The sequence below is a fragment of the Chironomus tepperi genome, unplaced genomic scaffold (assembly GCF_022539635.2).
Source record: "Chironomus tepperi strain 1889 unplaced genomic scaffold, CSIRO-AGI_Ctep_v1 contig_7, whole genome shotgun sequence".
Classification (NCBI taxonomy): domain Eukaryota; kingdom Metazoa; phylum Arthropoda; class Insecta; order Diptera; family Chironomidae; genus Chironomus; species Chironomus tepperi.
Window position 1 is genome coordinate 1,381,029 of NW_027226129.1, and position 14,592 is coordinate 1,395,620.

Genomic DNA, 14,592 nt, shown 5'->3' on the forward strand with positions numbered 1-14,592 from the left:
TGAAAAATTGCTGACAAATTGACGTAATTGCAAGTGACTCGGCTGGACCGTCGATGGACGTTGGATGTAGATGTGGATTGAAAGTTGAGGATGTGCTGATTGTGCTGATTATGATGAATAAATTGAAGATATTCATGACAATTTTTGAGGATTTTTCGGAGAATATTAAAAAAAAATTGTCAAGTTTTGAGAGAATCCAATGAATTTACTGGAATTTACTGGAAAATGCAAGGGATGGGAACTGAAAAATGACCAAAGTTGACTCAAAGTTGAAGAAATTTTATTGAAAATTGACTAAAATTCAGCAAAAATTTATTAAAATTGACAGAAATTTGACAAAAATTAGGAACAAAATTGCAAGGGTCAGACACTTCACTGGTACAGTGGTACAGTACTGTACTTCCTGTGCTTACTTGCAAAATTGATCAAAAATTGACCAAAATTGACTAAAATCCTCTCAAATTTGCTAAGATGAAGCCCATCCAGCTTGACCAGCTTGACATAATGTCTGAGCCTAGATTGCCGCTGCACTTAGGTTCCAAAACCACAAAAAATTGGAGTCCAGCCTCCACTAGTGTCCATCTTGAGTCCAACTCTGGCATCAAAATTTAACCTACAAATCTACTGCCACATTGATATTGACTTCCACATTCTCAATATTCCCATCAATCCAATGACCGCTTGAACTGATTTCTGCATCCTGATAGTCATCAGTTCCAATACAAATCCAACACATGACAGTCCACACGCACACAGCCACAAAACAAATCCAAAATTCAAGTCATCAAAAGTCAGCACTTTTGGATGTTTGTCCACATTGACCTCGTACTTTTTAAACAGCATAAAGGTATGGAAGTCAGTTAAATATTGAGGAATTCCAGCTGGAATTAGTCGGTCTAGAATTTCATTTAAGGCATGAAATATGAAACTGTTCCTTTCAGTCATTAGCCCAGCCAACAGACTGTCATGTTTGAACTGTCCAAGCTTTAAAGCAGCTCCTTGGCACAGTGCATTAAATGATGAATATTGAATGTCTTCGATGAAAAATGCAAGCTTGGCTGATGAATTGTCGTAAGTCCGGCAGTAAATGTCCACAATTTCTGGACAGTTGTCACTGATGTGGATGTGACTCCTGTAAGAAATTGATAGAATGATGATTAAGTGGATGGATGGAGTTAAGAGAGTAAATAATGTCAGGAATATCAAGGAAGTCTGTCCATTTTGTCAGGTCAGACAGAAGTAGGTAAGAAGCCGGTCAGAAATCAGTCAAGCATCAATCAAGTATTAATCAGGTGTTGGTCAGGTGTCTGCTGGATGCCGGTTAGATGTCGGCCAGGTGTCAGTCAAGTATCCAATAAGTCTCAGTCAAGTGTTTGTCAAAAGTCAGCAGACTAAGCAAGCTTGACATGTCAGGCAAGTCGGGCAGGTTAGGCAGATCAGGTAGGTCAGACAGTTCAAGCAGATCTGGCAAGTAAGACGAATCGAGCATGCCAGTCAAGTATCAATCATGCGTTAATCAAGTATCAGTCATGTGACAGCTTGAAGTCAAGCATATCATGCAGGTCAGGCAGATCAAGCAGGTCAAGCAGGTCATGCAGGTTAATCAGTTTTGTCAGGTATCAGTCAGGAATCGCTCAAGTATCGCTCAAGTGTCCGTCAAGTGTTGACCAGATTACGGCCTTCTTTTGGTTAGATGTGGGACAGAAGTCAGTCAAGTTGCGTACATTCCATATACAGTTCATGTATCTTTCAATTGGTCAGTCTGAAGTCAATCAAGGTCATTCAGGAGTAAATCTGGCATTGGATAGATGTCAGTCAAGTATTAGTGAAGTGTCGGTCAGGTGTCAGCTAGATATTCGGTCAGAAATCAGGCAGTCCAATCAGGCAGGTCAAACAAAATAAGCAGTTAAGCTTGCTATCAGTCAAATTGCAAGTCAAGTGTCATTCAGGTGCCAGTCAGGTTTGTGACAGAAGTCAGCCAGGTGTTGATCAAGTATCGATCAAGTATCATCAGTCAACCTATCAGCTAACCCTCTGCATACCTAGTTTCATTATTATCACTCCCAAAATGCTTCAACAGCTCCTGCACATGTCCCTGATCACATGATATGATCCTATATCCTCTAGACACCAAGTCACTAATAGAATTTGGTGGTGGCTTCCTCATATCTGACGTCATAAACTCAAACATCATACTCTGATAGCAGGTCCGAAAGATAAGACAGAAGAAGATGAACATCGTCAGAATAAAGCGCGGAACTGATGCACTCGGAAGTTTCATTTGTGAAATTCCAAAGAAAATGTGGAAAATGTTTAGTGACGGCGTTAAGGTTTCATGTCCAAAAATGGAGTTCCACACGACAGCAGGTGCAAATGTCACAACAAGAACGACCATAAATGCAGCTACGAATGTAATCAGCAATAACATCCACGTGACGTCATCAAAAGGCAACAACAGCTTCTCATAATTTGAATAAAATTCATTTGGAGTTCCAGCAATCATGAAATTGGAATCAAAAAATAAATTAGTAAGTGATCCAGTCTCTTGCTGGATGGAATTGAGGCTGAACTTGATGACTGGAATGTCTTTAAATGATTTTGTGTCAATGTCACTTCCAATTCTCACAATAGCTGTAAAGTTCATCATCCGTGACATAATCAGGAACAACTCAACATGCAATCCAATCGGTTCCTCATGTCTTGACAATACACTACAGTCAATTAAGCCTTTATGCCTGTAACAGTCAATGACTTTATGATTTCCATTCTTAAAATTCCCATAAATCCCAAAGGGCTCAATCAGCATCAAGGAACATCCATAAAAATTGTCAAACTTGTCATGATCCACAAGTTGTTCCTCCCATGTCCAGTTATGCTTATCGTACCTGTTTAAAGCCACTAAAGTTGGCTCATTACAATGTCCATTGGCATAGAACTCATGAGTGACTAGAGCCAGGTGCTGTGGCATGTTGATGATGTAGTATGTGTAGGTTGTCGAGTATGTAGCATCAGATTGGAACTTAGTCGATGTAAAGACACGATTCAGCTGTTCATCGACGTATATGACATACTTTATGCCAATTTGGAATCTATTAAGGTTGACTGCATACCTGCTGAAATAGAAGGCTGTGGCTGTGTCCAGCAGGAACACCAGTGCTGGATTGCTGACTATTATGTTCTGTGGATGTGGATAGACTTTAACAAATCTCACAAGACACTGGATACGAAGGGTGTTCATGAAGTACAGGAACTGATTGATGACGTCATTAAGGCGATGACTTGTTGTGCCTACAACAATAATTTCAAATTTTATTGATTTTTTGATGAAAAATTGCTGACAAATTGACGTGACTGCAAGTGACTCAGCATTGCCGTCGATGGACATTGGATGTAGATGTGGATTGAATGTTGAGGATGTGCTGATTGTGCTGATTATGATGAATAAATTGAGGAATTTCATGGCAGATTTTTTCGATGAATTTCCAGTGAATTTTTGGGAAGTTAAGGATGTGGAACTGATCCATTCACTGCCACACTGGAATTGCCATCCACATTCTCAAAATTCCCATTAATCCAATAGCCGCTTGAACTGATTTCTGCATCCTGATTGTCATCAGTTCCAATACAAATCCAGCACATGACAGTCCACATGCAGCAAGCCACAACACAAACCCAAAACCCAAATCAGCAATAGTCAGCACTTTTGGACTTTTGTCCTCAATCTGCTCAAATTTCTTGAACAGCAGTGAGCTGTAGTAGCTCATTAAGTAGTCAGGAATTCCAGCTGGAATGATTTTTTCAAATATTGAGTTGATGTGCTTGTAGATGAAGCTGCTGTGGGTTGTGTAGACAGCTGCAGTCATAGATGCGCCTTTGAAGCTTTTGAGTCCAATTGCAGCACCTTTACACATTGAATTGTAGGTGACGTATTGGATGTCCTCAATGAAAAATGCTAGTTTTGAGCTTGAATCGTCGTAGTTTTGGCAATAAGTTGTTAGGATGTCGAGGCAGTCGCTGAAGATTTGGACATTTTTCCTGGAAAATTTGATGAGATTGTTAGATTTTTGAAGGGAATATTTGGGGATATTTTTGAGGGATATTTAGGGACATTTAGGGATATTTAGGGATATTTTGAGGGATATTCAGGGATATTTTAGAACTGATTTTAAAAAGAGAAACTTTGAAGGAAATCAGGGATATTTTTAAGGGATATTTGGGGATATTTTAGGGATATTTTTTAGGGATATTTGGGGATATTTTAGGGGATTTTTAAGAAAATTCTGAGGGATGTTTTGAAGGATATTTAAGATTATTTGGGGATATTTTAAGGGATATTTAGGGATATTTTTGAGGGATGTTTAGGGATGTTAAACTTGAATTTTACAGGATATTAAAGGATATTTTTGAGGGATATTTTGGGGATATTTAGGTATATTTAGGGATATTTTGGGGATATTTTTGGGGGTTTGTCAAATCTAAATTCTGCCAAATCAATCCCCAATAACCTACCAAACATCCACCCCATGAATCACTTCCTTCAATTCATTTAAATGTCCCTGATCGCATGACAAAATTTTGTACTTCCTCTCAATCAAATCCTCAATCTGACTCGGCTGCGGCTTCCTCATATCCGACGTCATAAACTCAAACAGCATACTCTGATAGCACGTCCGAAATATCAAACAAAACAAAATAAACAGCATAAGAATAAATCGCGGAACTGACGAGTTCGGCAGTTTCATTTGTGAAATTCCAAAGAAAATCTGAAGGACATTAAGTGCCGGTGTCAAAATTTCCCGTCCAATAATCATATTTTGAACAGAATTAATCATAAATTTTGCCATAAAAATGACAAAAAATGCAGCTACGAACGTAATCAGCAACAACATCCACGTGACGTCATCAAAAGGCATCAAAAGCTTCTCATAATTTGAATAAAATTCACTAGGCGTTGCAGCCATGATGAAGGTCGACTGGAACAGCAGCGATGTCCGGAATCCAAGGTCCCTCGAGAAGGTTCCAACACTCAGCCTTATAGCTGGATTTGTGTCCACATGTTTGACTGCATTTACTTCCAATTTAAAAATTGGCGTAAAATTTGCAATTTTTGATGCAATTTTAAAAATATCCACAAATAATCCTTGTGGCTGTTCCTTAATGGACGTGTAGTACATGACCTGATCACATTGTGGACTGTTGATGCGGATGCAATTGACAATTTCCTGATTTCCTGACTTAAAATTCAAAAATGGCCCAAATTTCTCAATTAAATTCAATTTACAGCCATGAAAATTATCAAATTTACTAAAATGTTGTTGCTCGGGTCGTGTCCATCGCATGGTTGCCTTCTCAAAAACCCCAATTGTCACCGGCTTTGCCTCATTGCAGTCATTGTCATTGAAATATTCATGTGTAAAAAATGTCAAGGCATAACGTTCATTTCTGAGGTAATAAAAATAAGCCTTAAGGTCCATGACGTCATCTGCAAATCGTTTGTGTCTCGGGTAGCCTTGAACATCCGTGTCCAAATAAATTAATATTTTCATGTCATTTTGTAGCTCATAATTGTATGTTGCTGTATCCTCAAATGACTTTAGTGCCATTTGATCCAGCATAAAGACGACTAATGGACGATCGACATCAAATGCTGTGCCTGATAGCTCCATATCGACTTTACTTACGTCTACTGCATACTGTTGGGTATTCATACGATGTAGAAAGCCATGCATGACGTCATTAAGGTGATTTGTTGTATGTCCGTACAGTAAAGTTCCAAATCTTATTGATTTTTTGATGTAAAATTTCTCGGTAAGTGATGCGATGACCATGGATAGGAGCTGATGGTCACTGTGGTGCGGATATAGTAAGGGATTGATGGATGTTGATGGATGGATTGAGCAGATTATTGCAATTAATTTGAATAGTTTCATTTATTGAGTTGTTGATTGTTGAGTTTAGACACGACTGGACTTAATGTTGCTGAGTCTACTTTGGGGACCGTTCACTTATTACGTCACGAAAGCTACTATTTTAGTAATCATGTTTACTATTTTAGTAGTCAAGTTTACTATTTTAGTAGTCAAGTTCACTATTTTAGTAGTCAAGTTTACTATTTTAGTAGTCAAGTTCACTATTTTAGTAGTCAAGTTTACTATTTTAGTAGTCAAGTTTACTATTTTAGTAGTCAAGTTTACTATTTTAGGAGTCAAGTTCACTATTTTAGTAGTCAAGTTTACTATTTTAGTAGTCAAGTTTACTATTTTAGTAGTCAAGTTTACTATTTTAGTAGTCAAGTTTACTATTTTAGTAGCCAAGTTTACTATTTTAGTAGCCAAGTCTACTATGTTACGTAATAAGCAAATAAGCCCCAAATCCAGCACTAATTTGGCTGAAAATTCCAAAAATTCCAGTAAAATCAAGCTATAAATGCCATCAGTTCCAACACAAATCCAATAATTGACATTCCACACGCACACAACCACAAAGCATATCCAAAACCTTAAAATTCAGGATTAAATTTTCATTTATTTTCAAAATATTTTTTAACAAATTCTTCACATTCCTTTAATTTATTCAATTTGGTGACTTTGGCTTGATATCGTCCATTCTTTCCATTACCTTTGCCATCTAAGATTTTAGCAATTTCACCGCCAAGTGCATCAACATCCTCTGGACATCCTTGCAGCACTAAACTTCCACTTTTTGAGTCAATTCCGTCAGAAATTGTGATAAAAAAGAAAATTGGACTTTTTGGTTTTGCTGTACGCAAGAATGTGTTGGCAAAGTCGACTTCGACTCCGTCACTGCGATGTAGGAAGTAGTATGGGTTTGGATTTGGTTGATCATTGAGTTGCTGAGCTAAAATTGCTGCTAATTCACGTGATAATTTTTGGATTGTTTTTTGAGAATTTTTGGATGTTGTTTGGAGTTTCTTGATGAGATCTTTGTGGTAGTCGGGTCCGCCGCTGGAATGAATTAAGAATTTTAGATAGTCGGACAAAAAACTGGTTTTTAAAAAGTCCGCCAAAAATCTGGTTTTTAAAAATTCCGCCCAAAAATCTGTTTTTTTTTTTTTTTAAAATCCGCTAAAATTCTGTTTATGAAAAAAAAATCTGCTAGAAATCAGGTATCTTAAAAATCGGGTAAAAATCTGAACTATAAAAAATCGGACAAAAATCTAGCTTTTCAAAAATCTGGCAAATAAAAAAAAACGTCTAAATTTTGCTCAATTGAAAAATCAGCCAAAATTCTGACCACCAAAAAATCCGCCAAAATTCTGGTTTTGAAATAAAAATCGGCCAAAAATCAGGTTTTTAAAAAATTCGGCCAAAATTCTGAGTTTTAAAAAGTCCGTCAAAATTCAAGTTAGTCTAAAAATTCTGACAACCTAAAAAATTCCGCCAATATTCAGTCACCCATCAACTTACTTCAACAGCACATTCAAGTCCAACTCCCTCTGATAAGCCTCATCCAACTTCCTAATGACTCGATTACCAGCCAAAAAGTGCACCAAAATCTTTCCTTTTCCCTTCTCAATGCTCATCAACTTAATAACTTGCAACTGTGCCAAATTCTTAACATGAGTTCCACAGCACATGTTCGAGTCAATTCCTTCAATTTTAATAACACGAATCGGACCTGACAAATCCACAGGAAGTCCACGTGACGCACGAGTTACTTCATCGCCAGCATCTTCAGGTTTTTCAAAGATTTCAAGGCTGACCGGTATGGCTTGGGATATATAGTCATTGCAGAGTCTCTCAATATTGAGCATTTCCTGTGGCTTAATGTCGCCGTCAAGTTCTATGTAGCTGGATTCAGTTCCGAGCCACCAAGCTGTAATGGAAGTGAAAATTAGAGGTTTTGTGGATGTTGGACATAGATTTGGTGCTTTAGGGTCAGTGATGTCATGCTGGGTATGTCCATACCCAACCCTAATCCATCCTTGACCCTCCCCAACCCCCAAATCCATGCCTTACCTTTAGTATTGTAATTATATTCAGTCTCAAACAGCGACGTTATTAAATGCTGTGCTGAATGTTGCTGCATATGATCAAATCGTCGGTTCCAATTGATTTTTTGGGCAATTTCATCCCCAACTTTGAGATTAGCCATTGGATCATTGTCATCACTAAGAATATGAATGGCTTTTGGTCCACGACGAATCACATTCTTGACTTGAAATTCTTGTTGATCTGCAAGCTTTGTGACTGTTCCTTCATCATTTGGTTGTCCGCCACCTGGAAGATAAGGAGAGTAAAGCATTAAAAAGTTTCAAACTAAGGCATAAATGCTGTAATTGACAAATTTTCATTTTCATAAACAACAACAACAACAAAAACGTTTTTTCATTGTTTTACAGTGTTTTTCAATGTTTTTTGATGTTTTTACAGTGTTTACTGAATAATATTTTAATTTTTTTTGACCGTTATGTGGTTTGAATTATGAAAATCCGTTAAATAGTGACTTGGAATTAACTGGATCTTACTGGATCTTGTTATCTAGGTCTGAAAGTGACCTGGATCTTACTGGATCTTGGTTTTTTAGGTCTGGAAGTGACCTGGATCTTACTGGATCTTGTTATTTAGGTCTGGAAGTGACCTGGATCTTACTGGATCTTGTTATTTAGGTCTGGAAGTGACCTGGATCTTACTGGATCTTGTTATTTAGGTCTGGAAGTTACCTGAAGCTTCGGAGTCCTGGCAATTATGCCTCAATATTCCAATTTAAACATCAAATTTTTAATTTAATTAAATTACACATACCTTCCGGAAAGAAGACAGTATCGGCAAAAATCACTTCAATTAATCCATTTTCAGCCTTTTGGATGCTTTCAATCGTCGACGTGTATTCCTTTTGGAAGCTGTTCCTTTGACATTGGAACACCATCGTTGGGAATTGCTGGAAAAAAGTGAAAATTTAAAAACAAATATTGAAATTTTTTTTTGATAAATTCTTCAATTTTAAGTCAAAATTAATCAAAATTTTGAGGGATTCCAGCCAAATTCAGCATCAACAGCTTCAATTCCTCTTAATTCCACTCAAAAACCATTAAATCACCTCAAAAATACCTTCAAAATTCACAAAATTATTAAAATTCGCCGACTTAGATGAAAAAAAATTTTTTGCATCTATTTACAAATTTTTGCATCATTTTTACTTTAGCATCACTTTTTATTTACATCCAGTCACAGTCCCCGCTCAACTTACAATATTTGCGAAAAAAAAATTTTTTTTTTAATGTAAATTTCCAAAAAATTTTCAATGAAAATGGAAATTCCGATAAAAGAGGAGCCGATTTTTGATGATGTTGGACATATTGCGGATGGGATTCAGTGCTGCTTCATCTGTAAAGATGGTCAAAGTATTTTTAAGGAACTTTTAGAACATTTTAAGGGTACTCATTATGAAGGTGAGAATTATTTTGAGTTTGTAGAGGGATTTGAGGGTGTTTTTGGGGTATGTGGATGGGGTAGTGAGGTATAGAGGCTCCAAGGGATCGGAACTGATGGGGATTGAGTGTTTATGAGACATTGGAGCACTTAAAGGCTGAATTTTGGACTAAAAATGATTAAAATTGATGAAATTGTCTATTTCCTTATGAGACACCTGCAGGGTGGGCATTTGGGGTAAGCCTGAAAGGTAAGTGACCATGATGTATTGGACCACCAGGGTGAGCCAATAGACCTTAATTAAGTACCAAAATTAACTGAATTCTTTTAAATCATCACAATTCTTATTAGACACTTTAAGAAAGAGCTTGTACAATAATTATGTATGGTAGACTTTCAGGATGAGCATTTAGGGTTGGCTTACAAGGTGGGTATGAATGGTGGACCTGCTGGGTGTGCCAATAGACCTACTTAAGTATCAAAAAGTGATTGATATTGATGAAATTGTTAAGATTCTTATGAGACACCTGCTGGATGATCCTGTTAAGTAAGCTTGCTTGGTAGACTTCCAGGATGATCGTTCAAGGTATGCTTGCTAGGTGGGTGTGCAGGGTATGCCAATAGACCTAAATAACTACTAAAAATTGACTGAAATTCATGAAATTGTCAAGATTCTTATAAGACAGCTGATTGGTGAGTGTACAGGGTAAACATGCAGGGTGTGCCAGCAGAATAGACCTACAGGGTGCGCCAACAGACCTCATCAACAAGCCTTAGTGCTTCAATGTCTCACAAATCACTTCCTTCACTCAAATCAAACCAAACAACATCTAATTCACATCTTTCCCTCCATTCCAGACTACAATCAACTTCCAAACGACTCAATCGTTCAACTCTGCAGCTGCCCGGATGCCATTCAGCTCCAATTCAAACTCCTCAATCACATCCTCTCAAAATCACTTCCAAAAACACCAACACAAGACAATTTAGATCTCAAAGAAGAAATGACAGCAATTTTTGCCACCGAATCAGAGCCATCAGCCATCGATCACGTTAAGGTTGAGCTGCACGAGGACGACGACACCAACAGTCGATGTACGGACAACGAAAGTGACTACGAACCACAACCAAAACGTAAATCACCCCAAAAAAGTGACAATTTAAAGCGAAAACGTCGACGACGCGCGGAAGTTGAAGTCTCTGAAAGCTACACAGTCAAATGTGACTTTTGTCCACGACTATTCACAAAAGTCCAAAGCCTGCAGAACCACTACGATCTCATGCACGACCCGATAAATCAATTTAAATGCACAAAATGTGATCATGGACATTGTAAGACATTAAGGAACTTAAATTCACATTTAAGGACACATGAGGAGGAAGAAGTCCGTGCAACAATGACTGGTGATTGTGCCAATAAAGTATGTCCAACATGTGGTAAGGAATGGAAGACAGACTTGCAGTTGTATCATCATATGCTGACCCACAGGGAGAAGCTACTCGAATGTGATCATTGTGGGATGAGATTTAATATGAAAAATACACTTTGGCGGCATATCCTGACACATTTTAAGGAGAAACGGATTAAGGATAAGTCAAAAGAGAAGCGGACGTTGTGTCAGTACTGCTCAATGTGGATATCATTTTATAATCTTAAGCGGCATATCCGGACAAGTCATTCGGAAAATAAGCACATTTATAGTTGTGATTTTGAGGGATGTGGAAAGTCATTTACCGAGTCACAGACACTTAAGGATCATAAGAATTTACATTATGGACTTAAACCTTATGTCTGTGAATTTTGTAGTCAGGCATTTCCACATATTGCGACATTGAGACGGCACAAGTATAGACATACGGATCCGGAAAAGTATAAATGTGAAATATGCAGTGAATGCTTTACGACAAGGAAGAGTTTGACTAATCATGTACAGAGGCAGCATCATGATATTGGAAATGATGCTAAGCCATTTGCATGTACTGTAAGTAATCAGTCAATTTTGAAGGGATTTGGGTAGGGATTGTTGACTTAGAGGGCGGTGTCTAACTATGTAATGGCTCTTTGATACCCCTTTGGACACCCCGTTGGACACCCCTTTTGACACTTCTTTGGACACCCCTTTGAACACCCCTTTGAACACCCCTTTTGACACCCTTTTTGACATCCCTTTTGACATCCCTTTGGACACCACTTTAAACTTCTCTTTGAACACCAATTTTGACACCCCTTTTGATACCTCTTTTGATACCCATTTGGACACCCTTTTTGACATCCCTTTTTTACAGCCCTTTGGACACTCCCTTTGATACCACTTTGGACACCCTTTTTGATACCCCTTTGATACCCCTTTTGACTCCACTTTTGACTCCACTTTGGACACCCCTTTTGATACCCCTTTGGACACCTCTTTGGACACCCCTTTGAATACCCTTTGGAATCCCCTTTGGACACTCCTTTGGGAACCTTTTTTGATACCCCTGGACAAGGAGGGTTGACTTAGGGTTGACCAAATAAAAACCCATTTACCAAGCTAGCGGTGACTTTCTCTTTAGTACCGGATTTAAATCAAATTAGGCACCAAGTCAGAGTCACGTCAGACAAATTATTTTTGCAATTTTGATCGATTAACCACGTCATGTCCAAATCTTCTTGTACCCAGGCATACACTGGTGGTTGATCATGACCCATACCATTCCCTTGGTGTGTCTAGATCAGTGTTGTTCAACCTGTGTGCCACGGTAGACTAGTGGGTCGCTAAAATATATTAAAAATCATATGAATTGCATGCCATCTCTAAATTCAGTCCAAGCTTACTACCAAGATGTGCTTTGATACAAAAAAGGTTGCCCACCACTTGCCTAACCTCACATTTTACCCCTACAGACTTCCATCAACCCCAAAAATCCACACTTTTAACCCAAAACTTTCTCCTAAATTATAGATTGACGGATGCAATTCAACATTCAAATATGAAAATTATCTCCAAAATCACATGAGAGATGTTCATGTAAAGAAGAGAAGTCGAATTAGAAATAAGGATAAGCAGCATCAAGCAGAGGGATCAACTGGAAGGTTTTATGATTTCAGCGAGTCTTCTGTGTAAATAATTTAATAAATTAAAATAATAAATTAAATTAATTAAAAATTGATGATTTTGGAGTTTTTTTGATGAATTTATTGAGATGAGGACAGGATTTTGAGGAAGGGGATGAGGGGGAAATGGGACAGTTAGTGGGTCATGGTGGTTAAGGGCATCAGCACAATCAGCACTTGAGAGTAAGTCCGCTCGTGGAGGGGAGACTAAATACCGAATATTGAAGACCCGCGACCGGAGATTGAAGATCAAAGACGAACGAAGATGGCCGAAGATGACCGAAGACGACCGAAGATAACCGACGATGATCAAACACAACCGAAGACGACTGAAGAAGAACGAAGACAACCGAAGATGGCTTAAGACTACCAAAGACCAAATACCGAAGACGTCCAAAGACAGTCGACGGTGGCCGAAGACAACCGATGTTGATCGAAAACAAACGATGATGATCGAAGATCGAATACAATCGGCGATGACCAAAGACGATCGAAGTCTGAAGACTGAAAAGACCGAATACGACCGAAGACGTCCGACCACAACCGACGATGACCGAAGACAGTAGAATGAAAGCGAAAAAACCGAAAATAACCGAAGACAACCGATGATGACCGAAGAACTAATACGATCGAAGATGATCGAAGACCGAAGATTACCGAATACAACTTAAGACAACCGAAGGTATCCATAGACAACAGAAGATGGCCGAAGATAACCGAAGACAACCGACGATGAGCGAATACGAACGAAGACGACCGAAGACGACCGAAGACAACCGAAGGCATCCGAAGACGACCGAAGATGACCGAAGAATGGCGAATACCGAAAAATCATTGAAGCGCGCTTAAAAGCAAAAAAAAATGATCAAAATACAAAATACACAAAAAATTCTATTCAAAAACAACTTTATTTATCATAATTTTAAATCAAAACAAAATTAGCATAGTAAAGTTTGTTGACTTAAAAAACACGTGCCAGCCACTTGTTCTTTTCTGTTCTCGTACAAGCTTGACTCATCCACTGAGCACAATAACAGTCTGAAGAGAAAAAATTTCATTTTCTGTTGTCGGCTTATATGCCGGTGATTCACCTGGTGGGAAAGGAGCAGCACTAAAATGTGGACATGGATGGAATGAAGGTATAAATGGCAATGGACAGAAGCAGTAAGTTGATCCATCAATTTCAGAGCATCTATTTTCACTGCCGCATGCACTTTTACAGTTTGGCTTTTCGTCTGTATAATTTTGAGGTCTACATCCTTTAACTGCCTTGTCGGGTATGAATCCATCGACACATGAGCAGTACTTTGTGTGATGCATTGCCTTGCACTTCCCATTTGGTCCACAAACATTTTCAGCACAAATTTTTAGACATTTTTGTGAATTTTGATTACAACTTTCATCAAAATCACAATTAAAGTCCATTTTACATCCATTTGTGCATTTTCGAGTCTCAGAGTCACAATGTTCACCAAATTTACATCCATGCTTCCGACATCCTTCAATACACTCTTTACTTCCACTAAAATCACAAAATTCATTCGTTTTACAGTCACTGTCGTATGAACATCGAGGTCTACAGTTTGGTGGACTTCCATAGGCATCGTCAGTGCATTTGCAGTACGGACCATTGAGTTTGATGTAGTTGGGGTCGGTTTGGTTGTCATAGCAGTTGGCATTTCGTCCACATGCTTGTGGTGGTGCATCTGAGCATTTTGATAGTTGACTGAGGGTGCTGTGGGTGGATATGGAGAGGATCTGTTGGGGAATGATGAGAAAGGGTTTAAATGGTCGATACAGTTGCTGTCTAGTGGCTGTCTAGGTTAATTTGACAATACTTTATTATTCAGTCAGATCCAGTCACTTGTGGACAACCTTAATGTCTTCTTAAGTATAAATCTCAATCCATACTTACAAATAAGACAGTCTTAATGTCCATGATGCTTAAAAAATCCGAATATTAACAAGATGTTTACACCTCAACGTGTGGCACAGTTATGAAGTATGGAAGTAAGTATGGAAATATTGTTTGATGTTCACAGTAGAACTGGTTTGGAGATGATATGGTGAAATTGATTGATTTTGGCTGTTTGAGATTGATTGAAC

At 38.3% G+C, this 14,592-nt stretch overlaps 3 protein-coding genes across 4 annotated transcripts; 1 reads left to right on the forward strand and 2 right to left on the reverse strand.

Annotated features, from left to right (window-relative positions):
* Positions 1–6,505: 6,505 nt before the first annotated feature.
* On the reverse strand, positions 6,506–9,125 carry LOC139097450 (alanyl-tRNA editing protein Aarsd1). Of its 2 annotated transcripts, none has more exons than XM_070649405.1 (5): positions 9,072–9,125; positions 8,766–8,901; positions 7,980–8,240; positions 7,428–7,836; positions 6,506–6,965 (listed from the first exon to the last, which is right to left on the reverse strand). In XM_070649405.1, exons 2-5 carry the CDS (start codon positions 8,887–8,889, stop codon positions 6,521–6,523), a joined length of 1,239 nt encoding a protein of 412 aa, XP_070505506.1. In that variant the 5' UTR covers positions 8,890–8,901; positions 9,072–9,125; the 3' UTR covers positions 6,506–6,520. The 2 variants fall into 2 exon arrangements, with proteins under 2 accessions (XP_070505506.1, XP_070505432.1); XM_070649331.1 differs by having other exon boundaries at positions 9,061–9,119.
* An 83-nt stretch (positions 9,126–9,208) lies between these two features.
* On the forward strand, positions 9,209–12,542 carry LOC139096239 (zinc finger protein 501-like). Its single transcript, XM_070647965.1, has 3 exons — positions 9,209–9,412; positions 10,251–11,374; positions 12,335–12,542. The coding sequence occupies exons 1-3, from the start codon at positions 9,265–9,267 to the stop codon at positions 12,494–12,496; spliced, it is 1,434 nt and encodes a 477-aa protein (XP_070504066.1). The 5' UTR covers positions 9,209–9,264; the 3' UTR covers positions 12,497–12,542.
* An 833-nt stretch (positions 12,543–13,375) lies between these two features.
* LOC139098616 (adhesive plaque matrix protein 2-like) lies at positions 13,376–14,561 on the reverse strand. Its single transcript, XM_070650890.1, has 2 exons — positions 14,402–14,561; positions 13,376–14,244 (listed from the first exon to the last, which is right to left on the reverse strand). Exons 1-2 carry the CDS (start codon positions 14,423–14,425, stop codon positions 13,501–13,503), a joined length of 768 nt encoding a protein of 255 aa, XP_070506991.1. The 5' UTR covers positions 14,426–14,561; the 3' UTR covers positions 13,376–13,500.
* Between the last annotated feature and the right edge of the window lie 31 nt (positions 14,562–14,592).

What these genes read in the sequence shown, in the direction of transcription:
- LOC139096239 (XM_070647965.1), top strand. Translation starts at nt 9,265, where the DNA reads ATGAAAATGGAAATTCCGATAAAAGAGGAGCCGATTTTTGATGATGTT. An exon ending in TAAGGGTACTCATTATGAAG is followed by an intron (nt 9,413 to 10,250) that starts GTGAGAATTATT and finishes CCTCCATTCCAG; the next exon opens with ACTACAATCAACTTCCAAAC. An exon ending in CTAAGCCATTTGCATGTACT is followed by an intron (nt 11,375 to 12,334) that starts GTAAGTAATCAG and finishes CCTAAATTATAG; the next exon opens with ATTGACGGATGCAATTCAAC.
- LOC139097450 (XM_070649405.1), bottom strand. Translation starts at nt 8,889, where the DNA reads ATGGTGTTCCAATGTCAAAGGAACAGCTTCCAAAAGGAATACACGTCG. An exon ending in TACTGTCTTCTTTCCGGAAG is followed by an intron (nt 8,241 to 8,765) that starts GTATGTGTAATT and finishes CTTATCTTCCAG; the next exon opens with GTGGCGGACAACCAAATGAT. An exon ending in GACTTGAATGTGCTGTTGAA is followed by an intron (nt 6,966 to 7,427) that starts GTAAGTTGATGG and finishes AATTCATTCCAG; the next exon opens with CGGCGGACCCGACTACCACA.
- LOC139098616 (XM_070650890.1), bottom strand. Translation starts at nt 14,425, where the DNA reads ATGGACATTAAGACTGTCTTATTT. An exon ending in ACATTAAGACTGTCTTATTT is followed by an intron (nt 14,245 to 14,401) that starts GTAAGTATGGAT and finishes ATTCCCCAACAG; the next exon opens with ATCCTCTCCATATCCACCCA.